This window comes from Onychomys torridus, chromosome 5, assembly GCF_903995425.1.
Source record: "Onychomys torridus chromosome 5, mOncTor1.1, whole genome shotgun sequence".
Taxonomy (NCBI): Eukaryota; Metazoa; Chordata; class Mammalia; order Rodentia; family Cricetidae; genus Onychomys; species Onychomys torridus.
Window position 1 is genome coordinate 86,858,917 of NC_050447.1, and position 25,576 is coordinate 86,884,492.

A 25,576-nucleotide genomic window follows, 5' to 3' on the forward strand; every position below is an offset into this window, starting at 1 on the left:
GTCGCCTACTTTGCTTACGTTCATATTACCTTACTTTGATCCCCTTTCACCTGTTACTCTTCTTCCTCCCTCAAATGGTCCCCCTTCTACTGTCTGGTCATAGATAACCTAGATTCCACGTGTGGGAGTGGACACACGGCATGCTTTTCTGAGTCTGGCTTATTTCATTTAACAGGACGACATCCAATTCCACTGATTTTCCTGAAAAACATACTTTCATTCTTCTTTATAGGTGAATGAACTTCTGTTGTGTAGGCATACCACATTTCTTTATCCATTCATCTGCAGATCAGCACTGAGGCAGACTTCAAACCTCAGCTGTTGTGAGTAGTGCTGTGATAACGACATGTAAGCATGTCTCTGGGATGCTTAGGGTCCTGTCGATACACTCCCAGGAGTGGCATAAGTGGTTCTATGGAAGCTCTGTTTTTAGTTGTTTGAGACCCCTCTCCCCCCCCCCCCCAGACTCCACCAATCTTCAGCAGTGGTGTATAACGCTCTTGTTCCCCACACTGTTGCAAACATTTACTGCTTTCTTGCTCTATTGCATCCTTGTATCGCTAATCGCTTCTACATGTTAATAGAGTGTCTGGTGTGGGCACCTTTCTAAGCTCTGTTACAAAGAACAGAATGGGGGGACATTACTTTCATGGATCTCTGTAACTTGAACACAGGAGATTTCTTCCTTTTAAGATACTGGTTGTTACTTGACTGTAGTAACAAATAACCTTTAGTGCTAGCTTAAACTAGCCAAATTCCCAGATTCTCTAAAGCTCTTCCACTAAGACTTGCAGAAAGTCAAATAACAGCCACTGCTTCTATAAAATGCCATCCGCAGGCCGGCCCCACCATCTGTTTGCTTTCTGCATTTAGCAACTATAAAAATAACAGAAGCACCCAACAGCAATTATGCATTTATAAGTACATTGTTTGCTAAGTCTTTTTAAAGTTAGAAGGTTGCAGCTGTCTCTTCTACAGAAAGACACACTTAGTGGGCCCTGGGTGACAGGTGTAGCTTGTTTTACCATGGCTTGAAGGACAGCTGCAAAACTGATGACCTGTGGATAGCTGATGACATGACCTTTCTCGAGTCATACAGCCTCTCTAGCTTCAGCAACATATCAAATACAATAGGGCACATCCGCCTTCCCCCTTCATCAAGAAGCTGCAAAGGGACAAAGAAAGCTTGCCTGTTGGAAGTGTCTCAAGCTAATATTGTATTTCTGAAAAAAAAAAAAGTGTATGCATGGAGGTACCTGTGGGTTGGCTTCCAGAGTCTTCCATATTTGTGACCATGTGTCTAGTGAGACCAGTTCCCCCAATGCTGCTCCTCAGCAAGGAACACAGGTTGTGGGAGAACCTGTCTGTGACCTGGGTTCACACGTCTCTCACCTATTTGCTCCCCATCTATTCACATTCCAGACACCCAGCTAACCTGTTTATTTACACTCCCTCATGGCTCAACTCCTATTTATTTATTTACTTATTATTTATGGGTGGAGTGGATGGTTTGAGACAGGCCCAGGCTGGCCTTGAACTACTTACTACCTGCCTCTATCCTCTGATTTGGTATCACAGAAGTGCAACATCATGCCTTGCTTAATTTTGTTTTAAACTAACACATAATAAATAATAAAAGTATATGTTTATGGGGTATATGATCAAACGTGGTTAAATTAAGCTAATTAACACATACATCTGCTGCAAGCCTCAGGAAAATGTCATGGAATTCAGCTAGTATCACAAAAGCTACTGCTTGGAAAAGTCAAGAACCTTTCCGAAGGTCAAGCCATGGCTTACAAAGCCTTGGTGATATTTTAGCTTTTGTATATATCTTAGCCGATTCCTGCAATGATTTCCTTGTATGCTGTATATGCTTCTAAAAACTCATAACAGTGTATTTTATCTGAAATACCGATCAAGGGTCCAAGGCCAAATGATCTCCTGAATTAAGGTAAATTAAGCTCAGACCCTCCTTTCTTATACAGCCTTAGTGGTATTTATACTAACTTTAAAGACTCCTAACATTTACCTAACCACCTCTAGGAATGCAGTTCGGGCACATAAATTCCCTTTTCTGATATATTAACCGATTTTAGTTCTTAGTTGACCTCCTCCTTTACCACTCCCCTTTGGGGTTGTAAAAGAAAGCCTGACGGCCACTCCCTGAGGAAAACTCTTGTCTGCCTTTATGACACTGTAAGAATTCAAGCCTGGTGACCTTGCTTTAGTTAGAGCACTGCTATTGCATGGGTAAATAACTGTAAACCTCAGAGACTGAGGGAGGATTTTAACTGGAGAGGTTTTTTGACAGGAGAACTAGATGGAGAACTAATAGAATGAGATGGAAGATGAGGAAGAGCCAGATGGGGAAGAATGAGATGGGGAAGAACCAGATGAGAAAGACCAAGATGGGGCAGAGCTAAGATGAGAGACTTAAGACAGAACTTAGAGAGGACAGCAGATAAAGGTAGAGAGAAATCGGGCAAGAAAGGAGCTAAGCATGAGAACAGAACCAAAGCTGTGTAGATGGGATTTTATCCCAGAGGAATAAAGTAGACGGACAAAAGAGCTTGGTGTACTTAGATTCTTTTCCCAAAAATAATTCGCTGTTTGTAGCTTCTCTTCTGGGCCCCTGGGAAAAAGATTATTAGGACTGGTCCATAATAATATTCAAGATACATCAATTCATGGTTTGTGACAAACTTTTCAGGAAATTTGAAATATACTGTACTATAGTCTCTCCAACAGATCACTAAGACACCCTTCCTGACTGAAATGCTCCATATTTGGCTTACCATCTCTCCTCCCCATCTTCCTCCTCTTGCAGTCATCACTTGTGAGATGGGCGCTCCAGAGTCCTTATGACTCATGCCTGCCCACCATGGAATCTGTCCTGAGCAGTGGGCTGTCCTGTGCAGAGGTCTGTGCCAGTGGGGTCTATCAGTCACAGGTGAAAACCAAAAGGACATCCAGTTCTGAATGCGCACAGCTCTTTTCTTATCCCCTAAGCAACACACTGTGTGCATAGCACTTACATTTCTGAAATTATACAAGAGGGTTACATGCGAACACTACTATCTCATTGCTTATAAAGAACTTGAGCAGTCATAGGACTTTGGCATTTATGGTGTGTTTTCCTGGTACCAATCTTCCATGCATACCAGGTCTAGTGCATTTATCTTTGTGTCCAGTTTATTTCATATAGCAAATTCTCCAGGTTCATCAATTGTCTTTTCCCTTGCTGTGATAAAATGCTGGCCAAAGGAACATAAAGGAGTTTTACTTTGGCTTTGGCTCACAGTTCCAGGGTAGAGTCCCTCATGATGAGGAAATCATTACAACAGGGGCTTGAGTTGGTCACATCATGTCTGTAGTCAAGTAGAGAATGATGACCACTTATGTTCACATCTTTTTTTTTTTTTTCCCACACAGCACAGAAAATGATGCCACCTGAAGAGAGCAGGTCTTACCACTTCAATTAACTGAATCAAGATAATCATCCAGAGGCATCCCTAGAGTCCCTAGAGGCTCATTTCCCAGGTGATTCAAGATCTCACATTGATATTTATCACAAATGATAATTTTCTAAAGATTGAATAGTATTCTCTCTCTCTCTCTCTCTCTCTCTCTCTCTCTCTCTCTCTCTCTCTCTCTCTCTCTGTACAAACCAAACTTTTGTGGTGCTGAGAACCAGAGTTCTGTGTATACTAGGCAAGCACTCTACACTGAGCTGACCCCCTAGTCCCCATGTATTATAGACAGTGCTATAGAGAACATAGGAGTACAAGGGTCTCTTTGACTACAGTTTTCTATTTCTTCAGCTATATACTTAGAAGACGAACTACTCAGTTATATAATCTACTGTGTTCTGAAGAACCTGTCCAGTTTTCCACGGTGGCTTTATCAATTTATATTCCAACAATGCAAAGGTTCTCTTTTTCCACCTCTTCACCAACACTTGTTTATCTTTTGTAACTGTATAACAGGTTTGTGAGGTGGAAACTCATGTCCTTATATAGTGACTTAATTTCCTTGATCATACACACACACACCCACACCCCTACTGGCTATCTGGGTATCTTGTGTGATACCTTTGGCTTGACTTTGCTCACCTACTTTGGCTGTGGCTTCACTTCTCTAGCTCTCTGAACTGTGCAATACAATAAATATAGCATCTTTGTTCACCATAGGGGTACAGAGGGTTTAAGCCCTGTATACCAGGGAATGCAGTAGAAGACTCCACCTTATGCATCCCAGTGACCAGAAGACTATAAACAAATAGACCAGAGAAACAGCAGCTGGGGATGAGAGCTGCATAGGGACTGAAGGAGAACCACGCAGAGGAAACACGTGGAGTGTCCCTTCTACAGAGTCACTAAGTGGCAATAAAAGATGCGAGAATGAATGTGAGAAAACCTGTGAGGTGTGTGAACATGTCAGAAGTTAACCGTGCCAAGACCGATCCTAAACAACAACAGCTTGGTGGACTGAGAGAACAACAAAGGGTAGTGGGGGGGCATTTTTGTGCCTCCATACCTTCCCATTTAGGAGCATTAGGAGCATGGTAGTGTCTCTTATCTTCAGGTCTTTTGATGATACCCATTTACCTTATTTAGCAATTGTACATATGCTAGCTTTCCAGGGCTGCAGTAACAAGAAGCATCTTCGCACTGAACGGCTCCCAACATACGTTCATTCCGTTTTGAGGTAATGTCTCATGTCAAGGTATCGGCACAGCCAACTCTTTGAGAGCTGGAAGAGAAAGGTCTTCCATCTCCTGGTAGTTTCTGGTGGCACAGTGATGCTGCTGGAGTTCCTTGATTTGTCAATTCAACATTCTTAATTATTCCCACCTCCTTCTTAAAGAGACTGGATGATGGATTTAGGGCTGATCTTGATTCTTGAATCAAGCCATACTGATGGCTTCATTTGGACTATATCCACACAGACCTCATTTCTTAAAATAGGTTGGGTTTGTAGGTTTCAACTTGGCATACAATCTAAGTGAATATTGTTCAGTTCCCTGCTCATGTTTTGTGATAGTTTTTCTTCTCACCAGTGAAGGTGAAAGACTGTAAGAGAGGACCACAAAGCTGTGGTCAGTCTTCTAGGCTCTACCATACCACTCACTGACCAGGTTTTAACCTGCCTGAAACCAATTGCCTGAATACATTCCAACAGCAGCTACCTCCTGAGACCGAGAGGGTTCGGGGACTCAAAGTTTACTGTGCTGGGCACACTGTAAACACTTTCATGCTTTTTTTTGTTCTCAAATTACACTATAATTTTGAATGGTATCTTTTCTTCATCATATCTAGTCACTCACTGGTTATTGCTAGTGAATTATAACGTTTTCAAGTTTTGTATTTAATCTTTAAATTGCTACCTTATTGAAAGTGTACTAATGTCTTTCTAGTTGTTTTTTAGATTTTCTTGGTGGTAACCACATTAGTTCTAAGGTTCTCAAATCATCGTCACATATGACACCCAACAAAGATTATCTGTAGGAAGAAATAATGTTCAGGAAGCGGCTTTTATGCATCTGTGACCAAGCCAGGTTCAGATATCCTTTTCATGCCTACAGGAAGGAAGTGGATCCACTTGCCATTACTGTCACACCCAAACTATTGATCCAGCACTCAATACTGCAGCTCTGAAGGCAAAGCCCAGCATCTTGACTGAAGGTTCCATCACAATCTACAGCAGCAAGATAGAAGTAAGAAGGGCTAACTCTTCCTGCAAGTTGTACCAACACAGTATTTCATGAATTGGCTAGTTGTTTGTTGCCAGTGTTCCATGCCTGCAGAGGGCAGACTCTCCCTGCTGTTGGCCTTTATGTACAAAGGCAGGAACTGGGCTTCCTATCAGTACTCTCCATGCACCAGAACCACACTTGGCAATGGAGTCCAGCATCTCACAGTGAAGCACTTCAGTAGCCCTCCACAGTAACCCTCTTCCTCACATCTCTTTCACGGATACCTTAACTCAAAAGGTTACTTCCATCCGGTTTCCCCCTCCTACTACCATACCATCCAATTTCAAGGCACCACATTTCATACATTTGTATACAGTTGTAGGGTTGTTTGTTGATGAGCCCTCCTGCAAAGACCTTGTCTGTATGCACTGCACTGAGCCCAACACTAGCAGTATCTAGCACTATACACAGTCAAGACCGAAGATGCTGAATACAATGTAAGGATCATCTAAAGCCTACATTAAAATGAATTTATTAAACAAATACACATTTTCTGGGCAATAGTCTAGAATAGAAATGTTTCAGGTTTTGCCACCCCTAGGAGACTACATACAGGCTCAACACTGCAGGACACTGGGCAAGACTGGGAAGTATGTGACATACTGCTGTCTCACCACTACCCTACCCCTAATCTGTCCCTCCCCCCCCCCCCCCGCCACCTAAACATTAATTGGGTGAAAATGTCGGTTGTTAGTCTCCAGAGGCTCCTGGAACTCAGAAGTGGGAAGAATTTTAGGATTATCCAGAATAAAGACAAAGAAACCCAGAATCCTTGTCACTTGCCAAGTCATATATCCAGTGATGTATGAGACCTCTGAGACCTCCCAAGTGGTATCCCACACTACTTCATTATGTTTTACTCCCAAATGCTGGCCTTTTCCCCAGCGTCTACCCCAATTTTCAGGTACCCCCTAAATGCAAACACTTTTATATAGACTTCAGTAGCTGATGCTCAGGCACAGATGTGGGAAGCTTGGAGGTGGCTGCCTATTCATCTTCTGGACAGGTGGGACATGCCACAAGGGAGGAGGCAAAGCCCCCTTTTCATGCTTAGGCTTCCAGGGTAAGTTCAGGCTTGCCACCCCAGAAAGCAGCACTCTTCCAAGAACAGCTTCACTGGGTGGGGGGTGGGGAGTGAAGTTAGATATCCATGTCACAGTTCTGCTATTTCCCAGTATCTACTAATCCAGGCAAAAATACAATGGCTAGATCTAGTGGAATTCTACTGGAGGACAAGGTCAACAGAGGGCACAACAAAGGAGCCTGGGAAGGAGAGGACACAGCTGACCTGGAACAAGCAAGGCCTTTATGTGAGAACTGCATCTACCAATGGCCGCCCTCTCTTGAAGTGGACCTTGCAGCAGGTGACTAGCATCCTCAGGGGAACTCAGGGGCCTTATGCTTCTCTTTACATCATGTCCACCTTTCCTACCAGAATTCAGAGGTGCATTCCACAAGAAAAACTTAGTATGTGTGTTCATGTAGTAACAGGAAGTGTCTTTGACTGTCACCTTCACTGAGGACAGCAGGGAAGGAAGGCAGTATGTTCAAGTTTGGACTTGGACTAGAACTCCAGGTTCTATTACAAAACAGATCAACAGCAATGATAACAAAATATTACATATAAGCTCAAGTCATGGTTAACATTTTTGTCAAAACTGCATTTATTTTGAGATGACATTCTTTGATTGCACATTTGAAATAACTTATTTATATAAACAAAAAAGAATAAAGTCCCCTGCCCCCAAACAAATCACAAAAAAGTACAAGATGGTTTACTGGGACCTGTAAAACCCAAATGCCATCCAGTCAGACAACATGTTGGAGGGCATTTCTTACAGAATTCTCTATGCAGTTTGGTACCAAATTTTGGCTTGGGCATAGTTCACCCTAGAGTAGTGCACACACAAAGCAGCTTCCAGTGACTCTTATACTGTCAATAAAAGGAATCCTTTTGGTATTGCTTACTGAAGAAATTTCTAGTACAAGTGGCACCAGAGGACTGGTGGCCTTAACATGTACACTCAGTAAGAAGCTCTAACAAGTAGCACGGGAGTATGGCTTGTCAAGTCACCAGCACTGTGAGTGTACACACACACACACACACACACACACACACACACACACACACACACACACACACCACGCTTCTCTGACTCCCTCATCTCTAACACTGCTTGCTTCTGAAAGGGTTATTCTAGTTCTGCTCTGTACTCAGTAAAAGTGAGCTGTTATTTCCACGGGGGCCTGGGGTCTTCTTTGTTCATGAGGCTCAAGGTTCAAACCCTAAGCTAAGCAATCTTGCCCTAGCTCCGCTGAAGGCTATGTATGCTTCCTGTTTCCTCTTCCGCCAACAAGACTAGGCACTGTCTGTGACTGGCTTTTCAGAAGACTAACCATATTTTAAAGAACTACCCAGCCTCAGTCTTGAGATACTCACTCCAGCAAAGGCCAAGAGGCAGTGGTTTTGTAAGAAACAGTATTTAATGATGGACAGCATCCGTTCTACTAGAGTCCTCCTGGGTAACTTAGCTCCTCACCTGGTTGAAGTCCCAAGTGGGTCTCATAGTCTTTTAATCTCTGAAGGCTCATACACTTTCTCACACTGCTCTTAGAATTAGTTTACTCACCACCCATAAAACCTGTTCAATTTTATTTTTTTTTGAGGCAGCGTCTTACTACAGAGCCTGGGCCAGCCTAAAAATCATGATCCTCCTGCTTCAGGATCCCATGTCCACTGGGGTTACAAGCCAGTGCTACCACCCTGGAAAACCTGTCCAATTTTATCTCAACTTAAAAAAAAAAAATACAGCAGGAAGGCAGACACTATTTGTTCTATGTACATATATTTAACTTATTAAATACCTATAATGAACTAGGAATATATATATATATAAACTAAAAAAATTTATATATATATATACTCAAAGCTTAAAATATGGCCCCAGGTTGCAGTCCCTAAAGCAGCAGGAATATACAAAATCATAACTCACTAAATTCTGCCTTGAAGCTCAGCTAAGCAGCAAAAAAAATACCCTGAACCAAGGGAACCCCCAAGATAGAGATGCCCCAGGCGAAGACCATAAAGAAGGAACACAGGAGAGCTAGCCCCAACAGCTGGAGGCGCGAGGCCATAGCTGGTCTCACGGGAGCATTAAGGCATGAGAGCACCTCTAGAGCCTTCAGGATCTCATTACTTTTTAACTTCATTTAAACTCAACTCCTTTCCTCTCCCAGTTGAAAGAGTAAAATAAAATTTATCAGGATGTGTTTATTCTTCAACAAATTGTATTTGCTGTTTAAATCAAGCCTAAAGTCAACAAACTGTGGCTTTCTTTACCCTTCACTGACAATGAGCTCTCCACTAGAGGCTGCATTGAGATAGCATTCCAGAACAGCATCCAGTGTTAGCTGTTGGACACTGAACTACTTTGCAGTCACTATGATTTATCAACACATACTATTAGGTTTGTTTTTTCTCCTTTCTCTTTTGGCAAACTGAGAACAACCAAGAGAACAAAAAGTAAGTCTGTATCATTGTATAGGAAAATGAAATGGGTCTCTACCTACATTCCTAGTGATTCAGGCCAAAAGGGACAACTGAAATTCTTAGTGCAAGAAACACAACCAATTAATACAGATTAACACTCACTGATGCGTAGGGAAAAGGTTCCTATTTAGAGGTAGAGTCCAGTGCACAAGGCTTGAACACAAGAGCTGACAGTCTGAATAAAACTGAGCCAGGCTGTAAGGAGTCACTGTTGATGTCAGACATCAGACTGTGTGTACACACATACAATAAATAGACTGTACAATCTTTTAAAGTAGTTTAATAAACTCACAAAATAGTATCAGGTGCATTGAAATATTTACATTAAGTCAATTTCCAAATCTCCCATTCAAATAAAGGAATAAAAATAAGATTTCTGCTATTAAGTCAGCAGTTCTTTCCTGAAATGGGCTGGTAAAAGAAGGTATTTTACACAAGAGGAAGGAATTTGTCTAAGAGGTATTCATATTTGGCTAAGAAAAATAGGTCCCTTTTAGAGTGTTAGAGATGAGAGAATACGAAATGACACTTTCTACATTTTTAGACCTGTTTAAGGTTCTGGAAGAGGGAGGCTAATTTTGTTTCCCACTCAGAACAGGCCATCAAAGGTGCAACGGGAGGACAGTTAATTTTTCACTTTCTCCTTGGAAGTTTAGGCCGGAACTCGCTCGTATTTCTGACTGGAAACATGACTGCACAACACACATTCCACGGAACCCTGACTAACACTTCTGGCTCCATGCTCTTGGGATTTTGACATTTTGTTCCTTCTGTTTCCAAAGTGTGCTCCATGGGGAGGGGCCTGTTGGAGTCAGGCATATGATTTTAGGGTATTCAACACTAACTAAAAAACAATTCTCAACTTTTCCTAGCTCATACAGCGGAGGGTGTAACAAACCAAACGCCAGCATTTGTCTCAAGTGTTTCAAACAATGAAGAGCTCACAAAGCTTGGTCACTGCAATCTAAGAACTGAGCAGAAGCAACACCGTGTGCGGGAGTGACTCGGACTCTCAGACTTCAGGTCAGTTTCTCGGTGACAGGGGACCTTTAACCCTTGGATTTTACTCAACAAAAGATTCTGATCTAGCCCCAAAGTAAATCAGAAACAGTCAGAAAACACAAAGGATGTTATAATCAAGGAAGCATGGGCCTTCACAGTTTGTGTAGCTTCTCCAAGCACCCACAATGAAAATGCAAGTTGAGTTTTGTTTTTTTTTATTCAATCATTCTGTGAAAAATACCTCAGGAAATAGTAACATTTTTTCCCCTTTAGTGATCTTCCCACAGGAATACCCTCCCACCCAACCCCCTTTTTTTTAATTTTAGATTTTTAAAAAAATTGTATACAAATAGACTAAATTTGATTTAAAGTAAACATATAAAAGTCAAGAAGAATATTGCTTGCAACAATGGACATGGAAGTAGAAGAATGACCGGGCAGGGAGCACATGGAAACGGCTCCTCACAATGAGGTCAGGCAAACCTGGCTCCCTGGATGCTTCTCTATCCAGGACACCTATGCTGAGGACCTTTGCCTTTAGCCACAAAGTCTGATTGAGTTTTGTAATTACACCTTCATGTTAGCAGAAAAATAGAACCTGGGAGGGAGAGGGGCGACAAAACAAACCCAAGGACAACCAATTGCAAGAAAACTGGAAGGCACAAGCACCCATGTAATCTAGATAGAGCGTTCTCGGAGTGAGGCAGGACAGGGAGACTTTTGGTTCAGCACTACAGTCAAGTTAATCCTGCTACTGTTGAAAGAGAATCATACAAAACAGGTGTGTAGAAACACAACAAGCACATCTTACTAGTGAGGAAGAAAGCTCAGAAGACAGCTAGAGAAGATGGTGCAGAGATAAACAATCAGGACTATTTATTTGGATGTCTGTGCCATGGTGGGTACAAACTATATTTTCTGCTCTGTCGGATCAAAACCAAACCAGAATAAAAATGAACAAACAACCCCCTCCCCAATCCCAAGAAAGCAGCAGGAAGGAATGCAGGAAGTCTTACAGAGCATACCGATTCCAAGGGCACAGAGTGGTACTCCTGACTTGGATGTGCATTCCACTCTGCTATCTGTCTCTGGCTCCATGTGGAATTTATAACCAGACAGGGACCCAGAAACAGCCAAGCTACCAAGCACTCTCCGCCCTTAACACAACTTCCTTTTCCTTCATTTCCTCCTCCAGGATTAGAGTCTTTTTTCCTCCATGAAAGAAGTGCTGTTCCTGATGGCCGGGAAGGCTTGACACCAGGTTCCAGAACACAGATTTCACGTCCCTTAAAGCCTCTTTGCATGCAGAACGCAGTGTGGAGGCAGGCGTGAAGGCAGCCTTGATGGGGCTTAAAAACAGAAGGAAAAGAGAAAACCCAAACAAACCACCCCAAGTTCATCTTTTCTCAAACAAGAGGAGAAACTGAGGGATGGCATAACTTCAGGAGGGTGCCCCAGTTAGGAGATGATGGCTGGGGACCACCGTGGCAGAATCAGGTTGTCAGCACTTGCTGAACGCTTCCTCGTGGGTTTTCTCAGGTCCTTGTACTTGTCCTCACAGAGACGAGAGATGGCCTGACAGAGAGAAAGACAGTGGAGGTCAGAGCATACACCGGGTCTCCTCAGCAAGGTGCTCTGCAAGGCTGCCACCTCTGCTGGTTCAACAGGCCTTGCTGCCCAACACAATTTAACTATTTGGAAACTGGGTGGTGTGTGGGAAGGAACGCCCAATTCTACTCCGAGAAACACCCACAATGAGGCGGCACTGGTGGGAGACAACCATAACAACGATGGAAGCAGATAAGGTGTTCAGTTTTCTCTAGGAGCCAACTGACATGGTGGGTGTTGGTGGGACCGGACTCGTGGGCTCTGAGGGATGGGGAGGCTACACAGGGCCAGGATGGAAAGACTTTGTAGTTTGCAGCCAGCATAAATCTGCCAGTACTTTTTAAGAGATCATGTTAAAATTCAAAACAGCATTTTAGAAAAACAATTTCAGTAGCAGCAGAGAAGAAGGACTGGAGGTAAAAACAAGACAGGCATCCATGTGCAAGCCAAGGGGCCAAGCAGGAGAGCAGAAAACTAGTAGGCTGAGAAGCCTCATCCTATCATGGTGCACACAGTACAGGTGGGGCACGATAAACACACAAGTCAAGACTCTTCAGGGACATCAGAATTCTGGGATCAATCAAGTTCTTTTACTTAAATTTTCTAAGATTAGCAAGTGCTATTTCTCATAAATAGTGTATGTCTGAATTTATAATAGCAACAGATAGCAGTATTTCCTCTTAACCAGATGTATGTGGTAACAACAGCTTTCTCTGACATGTAGACAGTGTAAAAGAGCTTGCCTGAGAGTCATTTCTTAAGAGACAAATACTCAGCCTGTAAAGGTACCACACACTAGCATGTTCAAGAGGCATGTGGTGCAAATCTAACAGGTGGGATAGCGGTGACATCTCCCTGCAGCTCTGTTGTAATCCTAGTACCAGGCTCCCAGCCTCTTCCCTTGCTTTACTAAGTTTCTTTCTTAAGATTAATGGACTGTTGGGGGTATAGTGGGGCACGCCTTTAATCCCAGAACTTGGGAGACAGAGGCAGGAAGATGTCTGTGAGCTCAAGGCCAGCCTGGTATGTAGAGACCCTGTCTCCAAAATTAAAACAAAACAAAACAAAAAACCCAAAACAAAACAAAACTCTTTTAATTGTTTGCTCTTTTAACAATTCTCAAGAAAAAATTAGAACCTTTGTGCCCAAAATGACAAGTTCAAGTATAATGAGCAGGAACAGGGAAGATATTCTGTTGATTGAGAGAATCTCAATGTGGAATTGTCTAGAGCAGAGTGGCCTGTGGACATGTCTACAGAGGGCTGTCCTGACTACCTTAATAGATGCAGGAAGATCTGTCCACTGTGGGTAGCCCCTTCCCTGATTTGTGTCCTCGACAGTGTAAGAGTAGAATAAGCTTGCAGAACACTAAGCATGTATGCCTTTACTCTCCCTCAGTTCTCAGATGGGATGTTTCTAGCTGCTTTCACTCTCTTTGAACTAATGGACTATCACATGGGAATTTTAAGCCTAAACCTTTCAGCCCTGTGCTGCTGTCAGGGTATTTTATCACAGCAACAGCAAGGAAGCTAGAACAACAGTTTTCAACAGAATGAATGTGGAGGAAATACCCACTAAATAAGACTTCCACAGAAACCCAAACCAAACACCACCACCACAAAACTACTTCCACCTCTGCCTTGACTTATCCAGCCACTGGCCTTGTCAGAGCGCCAGTCTGGAGAGGGAAACGCGCAGTAGAGTGTAAGCCTTAGGGAGTTGGGAAAAGGTCTCTATCCTCCACTGCAGTCTCAGGCTTTGTGCTGGTTAGTTTCTGACAACCTGACATAAGCTTAGTTATCAGGGAAGAGAAAACCTCCACCAGACTGGCCTATGGGCAGGTGGTCCTGGGCTGTATGACAAAGCACACTGAGCAAACCATGAGAGCAAATTATGAGGTGTCCCTCCAGGGCCTCCGTTTCGGTTCCTGCCTGTCTTCCCTCTCAATGATGGACTATGATGTAGAAGTCTACTTCTTTCCTCCTCAAGATGGTGGGAATGGGGGGTGGGTTGGAGGGAAAGCTGGGAGGTGGAAGGAGGCAGGACAGGGAACCTGTGGTTGGTATGTAAAATGAATAGTACATCTATTAAAAAGATGGCATTGGCCAGTGTTTTATCACAGCACAAAAACCAAACCTGAACAGGCTCTCAGGCTGAGATTACACTGCCTAGGGGCTGAAGTCCAGAGAGATGAGATCAGGGCTAGCACACAATGAAGACGTGGGGGGGGGGGTGGGGTCTCACCAGTGTTCCTTCTCACCACTTTACCTTTCCTACTACCTGCTATAAATGGATGTGAAGAGCTGGTGAGAACACCCATTTGATGTGATAAACAGTCACAGGTTAGAACAACAGCCTTCAACTCGGACCACGACCCGTGAGACAGGCCTCAGCTCCAGCTAAGAAAGAATCCTTTAGGAAAAGAAAAACAAAAACAAAAACAAAAATCCCAAAAAACAAAACAAAACAAAAAACCCCAACATAATAATCAAATAGGGGGAAAAACAATAATAAAAGCTTTTCTGGATTCTTAATTGCTAAGGTTACTTGGCAGCTTCTTCCTGCTATTTTTTTTTTTTTTAAAAAAAAGGCATGCTGGGAAATACTTATTTTGTGGGCTTATAATCATAAAAACAAAACAAAGCAAAACCATAAACACAAAGATGCTTAAAAAAGTTTTGATTTAAACATAGACTTGGTGTACATTAAGTAAAAGCTGCCATGTGGTTGTTAAAATGAACTATACATATACATTCAGTTAATGAACTGGCCAGCAATCCATTTAGGGTCCTGTCTTCATTTCACAGCACATACTGAGAGACACAAAGTGTGGGACACAGAGATGGTAATGGGACAGTGCAGTGCAGTGATGTGCGAATCTACCACTTACCTCAAGCTTGTGGGCACGCTCTCTGCTTAAGGGCTCCAGGGGAAAGCTCAGGTTGTTTGCTTCTGCCAGAGAACGAAGATCAAAATAATACTTGGCATACACACTGGAAGGAACATTGATGTTGAACTGTAGCAATTCTAGGAACTGTCGCTCCAGCTCATTCCTGTAAAACAAAGGCAACAACAGCCACACTTAGCTGCCTACTAGAAAGCATGGCTGCCAACTCACTGAAGACCAGACTCCAGAAAACTGTATTCTCCAGGAAGAAAATTCATCTAATTTACTGTATGGCTGAACACCAGCTATGCAGTATTGCCACTGAACAGGTATGAAAAGGCAGATCACATGAGCTGGAGCCCAGAAAGATGAAGCCCCACTGCGATGACCAACAGGAACTGCTTCAGGGAGATGCATGTCTCTAAGGCCTGGCCCAGACGATGCTTATCCCTCACCAAGGACAGGCCAGTCTCAGGAGATACCTAGAAAAGCTGGCCTCTGTAGCTGAGGTCTATGCCTCTTCAATGGGTGTGTGCACGCATACATGCACATGAGCACCAGTGCAGTGGTTAGGGGCTTCCTATGGGAAGGGTTCAATTCTAGCTCCAGTCCTTAAAGGAATTCCAGAAGCCTGGGCATTGGAGCTGGGAGAGGGAGAACATGCTAAAGAAGCTGACAGCCTACCCTACTCCAACCTTAGCTTAGCTGGTCTACAGACTGGACTTTCAACAGTTCCCATGTGGAGTTGGCTGTTGGATGGGTCTCCACAGTGAGAAGAGAAATGTCTAGGTCTATCCAGACAGCTCACTTTTATTTTGATGAAAAAGAATGGCAACAGAGTGAATTTTCAAATTTCAATATTGAGAACATCTCATTCATCTTTCAAAGTAGGCATATTTGTTACTATTGTGGGAGTAGGTCCTGGTTATTTCTCCAGAAAGTAAGCACTTCTATATGTTGGGCCAACACCCTGGGGCACCTGATCCTGACCTTTGTCACAGCACACTAAAACTGTCTGGTGTACTTGCCTTCTACCTGTCTCAGCCAGGACACCTGGATTTCACAGCAGCTGATTCTCTAGACAAGTGAAGACAGATGTGAGGAGGGAGGGTAGAGCTCTGGTGGGAAGGGACAGCCAGAGATTGGGGAACTGCCACCAGAGGAACTTGCTAGAAGCTTGGCATCTAACCCCCCCCCACCCACCCCCCCGTTGTGAAGCTGAACTTGGGTGGGTCCTGTCCCTCCTACGCACCACTCTTCAGACCTCAGCCAGCGTAGGACTATCTTGCTCCCAGGCTAAACTGAGTCACACTCAACCTGTGCCTAAGAACCAGTTCATTATGGTGTCAGAAGCTGTGACAAGCACAGAGACCCACAATTCACAGCAGCTGAGGTAAAGGGGCTAAGATCTGAGCCACAGCTACTGGGCAGAGAAGAAATGAAATCCAGCAAGCACACAAATACAGACAGATGAAAGTAAGTAAATAAATAGTGAGTTAAGCAAACTGCTGATATGAGTTCTGAGTGACATTGCTCTTGGGTCTTTTATTTGGACAAATAGAACAATCTTGCTTGTTTCTATATGTCCCTGTAAAAGGAGCTCACACGTACCAAATGTACAGATTGTGCTGAATTTTATACTTTTGAGGAATTTATATTAGTGTTATTTAGGGGTTTTGTTTTTAAATTTTAGCAACTATGCTTTATTTAAGTGAGATTTAATAAAGTAATCCCAGTTGAGTTTGAGGCAGTAGCTTATGGACAGACTGCCTCCTGGTGATGAATGAGCTTCACTGCAGAGCTTAGTCTAAGAAAACCTCTTTTCATTATTTTGAGAGTTAGTCTTAAAGAGATGAGACCAGCCTTAAAGTGAGCCCCTATGGCGGCACACTTCTCTATTTCCAACAGTCTGGAGCTTGATAGAGGAGGATCATGAGTTTGTGCTCAGCCTAGCAAATTCAAACAAGATTTATAAAATAAAAGTAATTTCCAGTTTTGATTTTTCAGTCCACAGAATGACTTTAAGGGTACATCTGAAAGCTTGCTGTGTACTAAGTTAACAACAGGAAATGAACAGTGGTACCAAAGGAATAGGCTCACTGGGTTTCTTGCCTTCATCTGGGTCATCCTGAGGAACCAGTTCTGGGGTCAACATTTACAAGAAACACACTCGATCACCAAAAGCTCCTTTTAGAAGTAACTGCGCCACTAGTTTAACACAGTGCAGAAATGTAACTGCACTGGTGACATTTATTAAGCTGGAAAGTGGACTCAGAAGTGGAGTAGAAAGTTATTCAGTCTTTCTAGAGCACCCAGCTCACTTCAAAAGCCTTGGAGAGTACACGCCCGAAGGAGTCCCACGTAAGTGGGACAATCCCAAGAAGGCATCTCTGCAGTCACGTTCATGGCACTCTGATTCACACTAACCCAACCTGGAAGCACCTGGAAGTGACCAGTGGCAGGTGAGCGGGTAAACAAAATGTGGCACTGTATACAAAACAAAAGAGTATTCAGTCTCAAAGAGAATGATGATAGGTCATAAAATAGATGAGCTCCCAGGACATTATGCAAGGACAGTTAGCTATAAGAACGTAAACCTTATGTGACTGTACTCATGTGAAGTACAGTGAGCAGCACACAGACCCACAAAAAGATGGTGGCTAGGCTGGAGGGAGGGAAGGAGGAGGCGGCTGCACAACACTGAGAATGCACTTACTGCATGCTGAAAGTCAAAGTTTCATGATATGCATATTTTAACCACAAACTGAATAACAAAACCATACAGATACCAGTCTCCTACAGAGGGACTGTGGTTCTCTAGCTCCTCACCTGCCATGTGACACACCGAAAAGTATCTTGGCTTCTGGTCATTTGGGATTCCCTAGAATACATACGAAAATGGCCCTTACAGGACTACTGTAAACAAAAGCAAAGCATACACATTGCCAAGTGAAATTTTTAGAAATGTCCGAGTAGAGTCTAGAAGGAAGGCTCAGTGAGTAAAATGCTTGTCCTGATCTTGCGATGACCTGACTTAGAATACTCAGAACCTGAGTAAAAGCTGGGCACAGCAGTGTACATCTGTAATTCCAGTGCTCCAAATGGAGTTGGAAAATGGAGGCTCCTCAGAAGTTCACTGGCCAGCCTGTTGTATATAGTAGCTAGGGACAAAGAGACCCTGTCTCAAGGTGGAAAGAGAAGGCTGACACCCAAAGCTGTCAGACCTCTATACATGTACACCCACACACATGCATATAAATTATACATTTCCATGAACTCAACACAAGCAGGCCTCAGCATCTGCTTTCCCATCCACAGCAATCATCATTTGATCCTTTGGTGTTCAAAGACATCCTATGATGGTGTGGCAACTTAATAGCTAGCCTGTGATCTATGCTTACCTGCATAGGATTGGGCTGGTGTTGGAGCAGTGACTGTCTGTCCACACAAGTTTGTAAACGGAACCAACTACCCTTCCAGAGGGTTGCAGATAGGAGTGCAGGTCTGGTGGCTATGAAACCCCATGCTACTATCCTCTGAACAAAGTGGGTCAGCAGGCACAGACTCCACAGAGATGCCTGGCTTGGGCATCCTAGGGGCACAGCCTTCTGCTGAGGAGGCAGAGTGAATCTTTCTCTTGGCCCAGGCTCCTTGCTTCCAAGGAGAGCTCATCCTACCCCACTCCTAAGAGGCATTTTCTTTTTGTTCAGTCACTTCGATGGTGTGTTCTATTTTATTTTGGAGGACTAATAGAGCTTTAGTGCAAAAGACTGGATCAAGGATTCATTAAAAAAAGAAAAGAAAGGAAAAAATCTAAGGCTTATGGGCTCTACTTCTTACCCAAAAGAAAACAAAGCAAGATGACAGTGAGAAGCCCCTCTCTCCACAAATGTGGTTCGAGGCCACAGACTCCTAGGTAACTCCACCTTGCAATGGTTTACAGCCTATCAGGTCTGCCAAGACTATTGTGACAAATGCCACAGGCAACACACTCTCACTTCTGTAGGAGGTTGGCACCTGTGGTCTCTGAGGCTTGCTTTCCTCCTTGTCTTACAGGTAGCCTTTCTCCTGGGTCTCCCATGGTCTCAACCATGCTGCCTATGTTCTCAGGTTCTCTGCTTACAGAACACTGGGAATACTATACCATGGTTTACCCTACTGGCCATAAACTTACTCACCACTTCAAAGACCTCCTCTTTAAATGGTTACAACCTCTCATGTGATCTCTCATGTTCAGCCTCACAGCACTGTCATCTGGCCCACTTTATATGCAGAACACATTCACTTCCTCCCACCCATGGCCCACTCCAGTATTGCCTCTAAGCCTACAATAGCATCTGAATATGAACCAAATCAGCAATGGGTGACGACATTCCATGGGTGCTTTCTGAAATAAAATTCCTTCCTCGCTGTGAATCTGGAAATCTAAAGGTATCTGCTACCAAATACAAGGGTGGGGAGATACAGGATGGACAGTCCCTCTGGAAAAGGCAGAAATCTTTTCTCTAGAAAGAAAGGGGTTATGAATCTCAAGTAAGTCCAAAACCCAGGAAGACAAACTCTAGTCACATTCCAGATGAGATGAGATGAATCTCTTGGGTGACTTTCTGTCACTGGGTCACAGCCCTACCTTGGGAATACACACCTCCCTAGGGTTAAGGACAAGAATCCACGTCTTCACCAGATGCCTCTAGAGGACATCTTGCATACTCCCTAAAGTCTGGCAATCTTACTTTGTTTTGTCCCATGCCTGTGCCTTTTAGTTCAAACTATAACATGACTGACTCAACCGAGTCCACTTCTTGTTCACCTTGTGGTTCACCTTGTACAGTATGAAAAGCTAGGATCAGAAGATTGTAAAGGTTCCAGATGTTCAACCTGAACATTTGATTCTTCGTTAACAACTCCTTCCTCAGCTTACTTCTCCCCTTTTGTATTTTATATTTTACTCCAACAACAAAGAAAATCAAGCCCATCTTTAGCACTTCACTCAAAAATCCCCTTGGCTGAATTCTATATTCTGCTTTCTACAAAATAATGTCAAAGCTCACCTTTCCTCAATTCCCACAAATGCTCCTCATGTCTGTCTGACACTTCACCAGAGACTCCTCTGTCTCATTCATAAGACTGCCTGTTCATGACTCTATCTGCACTTAGACCTGAGATGAATAACCTTCCTCGCTGCTCTTTTCTTTCTGAGCCCTCAACCAAAGTGCCATCAATGCCCCCACTTCAACCAATAATCAAGAATCCAGGGTTAGCTTTCTTTTTGAAAACAAGCCTCTGAACTCTTCTAGCCTTTGGAACTGAGTTCCAAAGTTACTTCCCCATTTTCAAGCATTTTAAAAAGTGATAACATACTTTGCAACACTGAAATCTGCAATAGTGTGCTCAGGCAGCCAGGACAAGGAGACTGGGTGTCTTAAGCAACAAATGTTTTCCCGTGGTTCTGGAGGATGGATAGCCAAGACAAAGGCATCTTCTGAGGTCTTTCTCCTTGGCTACAGATGGCTACCTTTTTTGTCCCATCTCTCTGTGTGTCTGTGTGAGGACAGTGGACAAATTTGATTAGGACCCATCCTAATGACTCCATTTTAGTTTGATGTCTTCTTTAAAAACTCCATGTCCAATTATGGCTACATCTTGAGTTTTATGGGTCAGGACTTGAATGTATGACCTCTGAGAAGATCTAATTTGGCTACTAATAGCCAGAACCTGTTACAGGGCTCTGTGTGGGTCCTACTCTTCATGCTGGGATATGCATTTACCTGCAGTAAAAAGAATACTTCAAGCATGCTGAGAAAGACAGCAGTATGGGGGAAAGACTTCTTCCTGACTGGCCAGCAATAGCCTTGAAGAAGCAACACATTATTGCTTTGGTCCCTTTTAATGACTTTTCTTCTGTTTGGGGAAGGAGGCAGGCTATGCATCCAGCCTTATGCAGGGTTGCCACCCCGACGTGTAATTCCTGGAGTGTTAGTATTGAACAAACAAATAATTTCAGTGACTAGCTAATAGCAAAATAAAGGAATACCTGGTGGACTTAGGTAATTTGTATTAACAGATGACTATAATTTTAGCATGTAACTCAGAAAACATCAAAATAATTCAGTGGTACTAATATACCCAAATCTCTTGTAATGTCACAGTCTCCCAGCTATTATATTATAGAAGGTAAGAGAACAATGGGAACAACTTACGTCACTAGGAAATAATCACACATGAAAATATGAAATGGTGAAAGGAAAAGCAGCTATACCAATCTCATTAATAGACCTATTTCCCAGAAGATTTCGTTTCTCTCATAACCTTTAATAGATACATATGTTTATTGAGATAGTGTCTAGGCTGGTTTGCAATTCACCCTCCCATGCTATCTGCTGACTCTCCACACTGTCCTCACCAACTGAGCACTAATGAGATGAGTTTTTAAAGTGAGACTATTGCAGTCCAGAAAGTAGCACTAGTTTCAGGCTATGTGCACACTTTCTGTGACAGACAAGTTTAAGGAAAAGACTATTGAAGGAGGAAACTCAAAAGGAAACAGAGCTCAATCAGATAAGAGGCAATCTACAACCTTGGACTCTGACAACATGGATAATGGTGGCACTCAGGCCCTAGTTCACACTTACAATTTTCAAATGGTTTTAATCACATATTATGATGAGAGAAACCTGTTTCTTGCTCAATTTTTTTCCCCCCGAGACAGGGTTTCTCTGTGCAGCTTTGTACCTTTCCTGGAACTCGCTTGTAGACCAGGCTGGCCTTGAACTCACAGAGACCCGCCTGCCTTTGCCTCCCGAGTGCTGGGATTAAAGGTGTGCGCCACCGCCACCCAGCTCCCTTGCTAATTCTGAGGCAAGTCTTAGTATCTGGCTGGCCTAGAACTAATGGATCCTTCTGTATCAGCCTCCTGCATTCTGGGATTAAAGGTGTGTGTCATCATACTTATTGAAAAAGTTTTAGTATCAACGTATATATGTAGTGGACAGACAAAATTTTCCAAAAATTTTTTAGGGATGGAAAAGCCAAGCTAGAATGTATGAAGACTTCTGTGGTCATGGTGGATCACCATACAAAGTATTATTTTCACTGATGCTCTATTAGGAAGAATTCTGTGGCCTTCTTTCTTTTGTTGTGGATGGGGGTAGGGACAGGGGAGGTGGGACAGGACAGACTGTATATCCACAGATCTCCATGCAGGTTACCAGTTTCCCTCTGGAGAATATATAGGCTTTTCAGCACATAATATACACAGCATAGATCAACAGTCCATTCAAAACAAGAACTCTAGCTCTCAGTACAAAGAACTCTGGCTCATCACACAAGCATCTCAGCAGGCTGCTACTCAGTCAGGAGACACAGGAGCAGGCCTCAGGGAGGTCTGTAGTCTCCAGAGGCAGGTGAGGGGCACAAGAAGTCCATGGACGAGATCACCTTCCATTTTCTTCAAGAGGACTAGTGACAGTCTGGCCTTGAACTCTGGATCATCCTGTCTCCACTTCCAAGTGTTAGGGATTGCAAGATTCCATCACCAAACCTGGTTACAGTCTTCATATTAGAAGCAAGTGCTCACCATGTGCTTTTCCCCTGCTGAATCCCTGACAAGAAGCCATCCAGCAAATATGATCTGATGAGAGTGAGCACAGGGCTTGCCTGTCAATGAGTCAACTCGGTCACCAATAGGTTTCAAAGAAAGGACAGAAACCAGTATAAAAAACAATTATTTTTCTTTTGACAAAATATGGAACACATAGAACTTTGGCATGAGTACTATTATTACATGTACCATAATGCTTTCAAATCATGAAGTAGTTTTCTTCAAGAAAAACCCTAATTGAAAATATTTTAACCTCATTATAATATGTAATTGCTTAAGATACTGAAGGTTCAACAAAAAAACATATTTGAGTGTGGCCATCAAAATAATCTCTTTCTTTTGAAGCTACTGGGGCCCAACCCAGGATCTTAGATGTATCAGGCAAGCCTATGAGCTTTATCTCCAGACCCCAAACAATTCTTTACATTGAATTTCAGCTGAATGAACCTTGGTCAAATTTTCTAGATTTTTTTTGGGTAGAAAGAGACTTAAATTCCAAGAAAAAAAAAAAGTCATTTAAAATACATTATAAATAGTTCAAAGAATTTTGGCTTTATCTGCTCCCAAGAGAAGAAATATAAATTCTGGCTCTCTTACTTACTAGTCAAGGGACTTGGCATCCTATTTAATTTCTTAGTGCCCCAAATTCATCTTGATGGGGATAATATTAGCACTTATGGATAACCACAAGACATCAATTAACATATAAACGCTATTCCTTTGGGGGTAGGATGTATTCAGTAAATGAGCAGGAATTACTGTTGCTGCTGCTATATCATATAGTCCAAGCAGGTTTTCATATCATGGTTATTTTAACCTTCATTATACCTGGAATTCTAAAGTAAGTGGTATTTTTAACTCTCATTTCTTTTAGACAGGGAGAGAATGAATTAAATGAATATTTGAGCCGGTTGGTGGTGGAGCACACCTTTAATCCTAGTACTCGGGAGGCAGAGGCAGGTGGATCTCAGGAGTTCAAGGCCAACCTAGTCTACACAGCTACAAAGCGAGTTCCAGAACAGCCAGGACTATTACATAGATAAGCCATGTCTTGAAAAACCAAAAAAAGACTATTTTGGCCTTCTTCATAGCTTAGAGACTAAGACAGAGCAATCCTCCCACCCCCCACCCCTGTAACTGTCAGCTACTGTTTTGTTAATCAACATCATCTCCTTTTCTTTTGTAAGCATCTGGGTTACAGTAGTAACTGTATGCAGAAGCTAGTCTCAGTTCAGCAGCTGTTTTCTTCTAAGTGGATAGAACTGCACAGAGAACTTGGGTACCTCTGCTTTACAAAGTCCCAAGTCATTATCCATCCACACACACAGGAAGGGTCAAGCAGACGATTCCTTGGCATGCAATAAAGAGTTGCATTAGGGGACTAATGCAAGAATCATTCCTAATAAGAAGCACGGGCTAGAGTTGCATGCACTGAGAATTATCTCCTGTCAGACAGAATGACAGTGCTTTAGAAACTTCCCTCACCCTGAAATATGGTAAAGAACTCTGTACCCTTGTGAGGTCGACCATCTAATAAAAACTTCCAGTTTTCTTACTGTGATGAAGCAGCCAACACAGGGAAGGCTCACAGATGCAGAAGCAGGGCTCTGAGGACATAGGTCTTGGGGGTGGGGGGATCACAGCAGGAGGCCGTAGTTAGGGAGGCTGGTGAGGATCTGCAGGCGGCATGCCAATATGTCTATAGCCTGGTTATTCTCCCACACAGGCTGCATGGAGATTCTCACTCCAGGGCTACTGGGCCCAAGAATGTGGCATGACTGGGATACAGCTGGTAACCTCTGGTCAGAAAGTTCCTCAAGGAGCTTAGCTAAAGAGCTATGCCAAGCAAAGAATGTCAGAAGTGATAATAAGCCACAAGACTCCAGGTGCCTGAGAGAGTTGAATGCTTCTATGACTACTGTGTGCAGGTCCTCAGTTAATAATTCTCATAGAATCTGAGGTCTGAGCCAGCTGGGAAATCCTCACATGGCCTTAGGAGCCAGGTGGACATATCTCCCCATATGGAGGCTCCTCTACTGGGCTTGGAGAGAGAAGGGTAGGATGATGCTGGTGTACATCAAGGCCCAGAAATACACAGCTGATTATACAAACCCCCAAGGAATATTCTGTAACAGTTTCAGCAAATACTTTCACTAAATTGGAAAGTATTGCTAGTAACCTGTTCATGATCACAATGACGAGAAATACAGTTCACTCTATTTCCACATGCAGGTTCCCTGTGGGGCCTGACAACACTCAGCCAAATTCACTCACTCTTACATGGGAGCCATGCAGCCTGGTCTTGGATCAGCATATGACCACCTGTCCACTGGGTTTCCTCAGGGTAGGGCACCTGTGGAAATGGACTCTCACTTGGCAAGGACAAGTAGTCCACGGGACAGCATAGGAATTTACAGAGTTAATACAGCTTGCTGGCTCTTTTCTCTCTCAGTATATTGGTGATTCTTTGGGAAGTTCTTAGTTTTACTTTGTCAGTCACACATGCAACAGCTGTAATTTTCCTTGGAAATTCTGCTCTTTCTCAAATATTCTCTCCTAAGTTTCAGCAGGGGGCTACTGCTTCTCAAGTTTCTTATCTGGAATTGTAAACTACAACTCCTAATCCTGGGAACTTTTCTGACTCAATAAAGAGTTAGGTACACATGAGAAAACACTTGGAATGTTAACCATGTCTCACAGTTCTATGGGAAGAGGAGTAAGGCCATGTATACACGGACTAGGGAAAAGGTCTCAGGAACACACATAGTGGTAACTGTGGAGAGTAAGTTCCTGGACACCAGCATACAGAATCAATGATAGAATCTAGTATGAGCCAATGGGAAAAATGCAATGTAAAATATGGATGGAGAAATCCATCTTTACCATACATAGGAGCTTATATTGGTGGGAGAAGTATGATAGAGTGAGATGGGGAGAGAGTGCCTGATCAAAGTCTACACGGGACCCTCTTGTAGAAAGGGGAACTGTATAAAAGCGTATCTTGCAGACATGAAAGAATTGTCTGGGTTTGAATATTGCTGTCCTTAAAGCATTGTGCCCATGTCTATTATTTTTTAACTTTGCAACCACAGGTAGCTGCCAGCAGACATAAGTGCTGCAAGAGCAGGATGTGTATGGCTCGATATTTAGTTAAGCTGCAAAAACGCTGAA

At 43.1% G+C, this 25,576-nt stretch overlaps 1 protein-coding gene across 1 annotated transcript in view; it reads right to left on the bottom strand.

Moving 5' to 3' along the window:
• Nucleotides 1-7,398: 7,398 nt before the first annotated feature.
• Ccny (cyclin Y) overlaps nucleotides 7,399-25,576 on the bottom strand; it is a 131,173-nt gene continuing 112,995 nt past the window's right edge. Inside the window, exons 9-10 of the mRNA XM_036187776.1 lie at nucleotides 14,809-14,971; nucleotides 7,399-11,885 (exon numbers count right to left, since the gene is read on the bottom strand). Coding sequence (XP_036043669.1) covers nucleotides 11,769-11,885; nucleotides 14,809-14,971 — 280 coding nt within the window. The 3' untranslated portion in view covers nucleotides 7,399-11,768. The remainder of the gene's footprint in view (nucleotides 11,886-14,808; nucleotides 14,972-25,576) is intronic.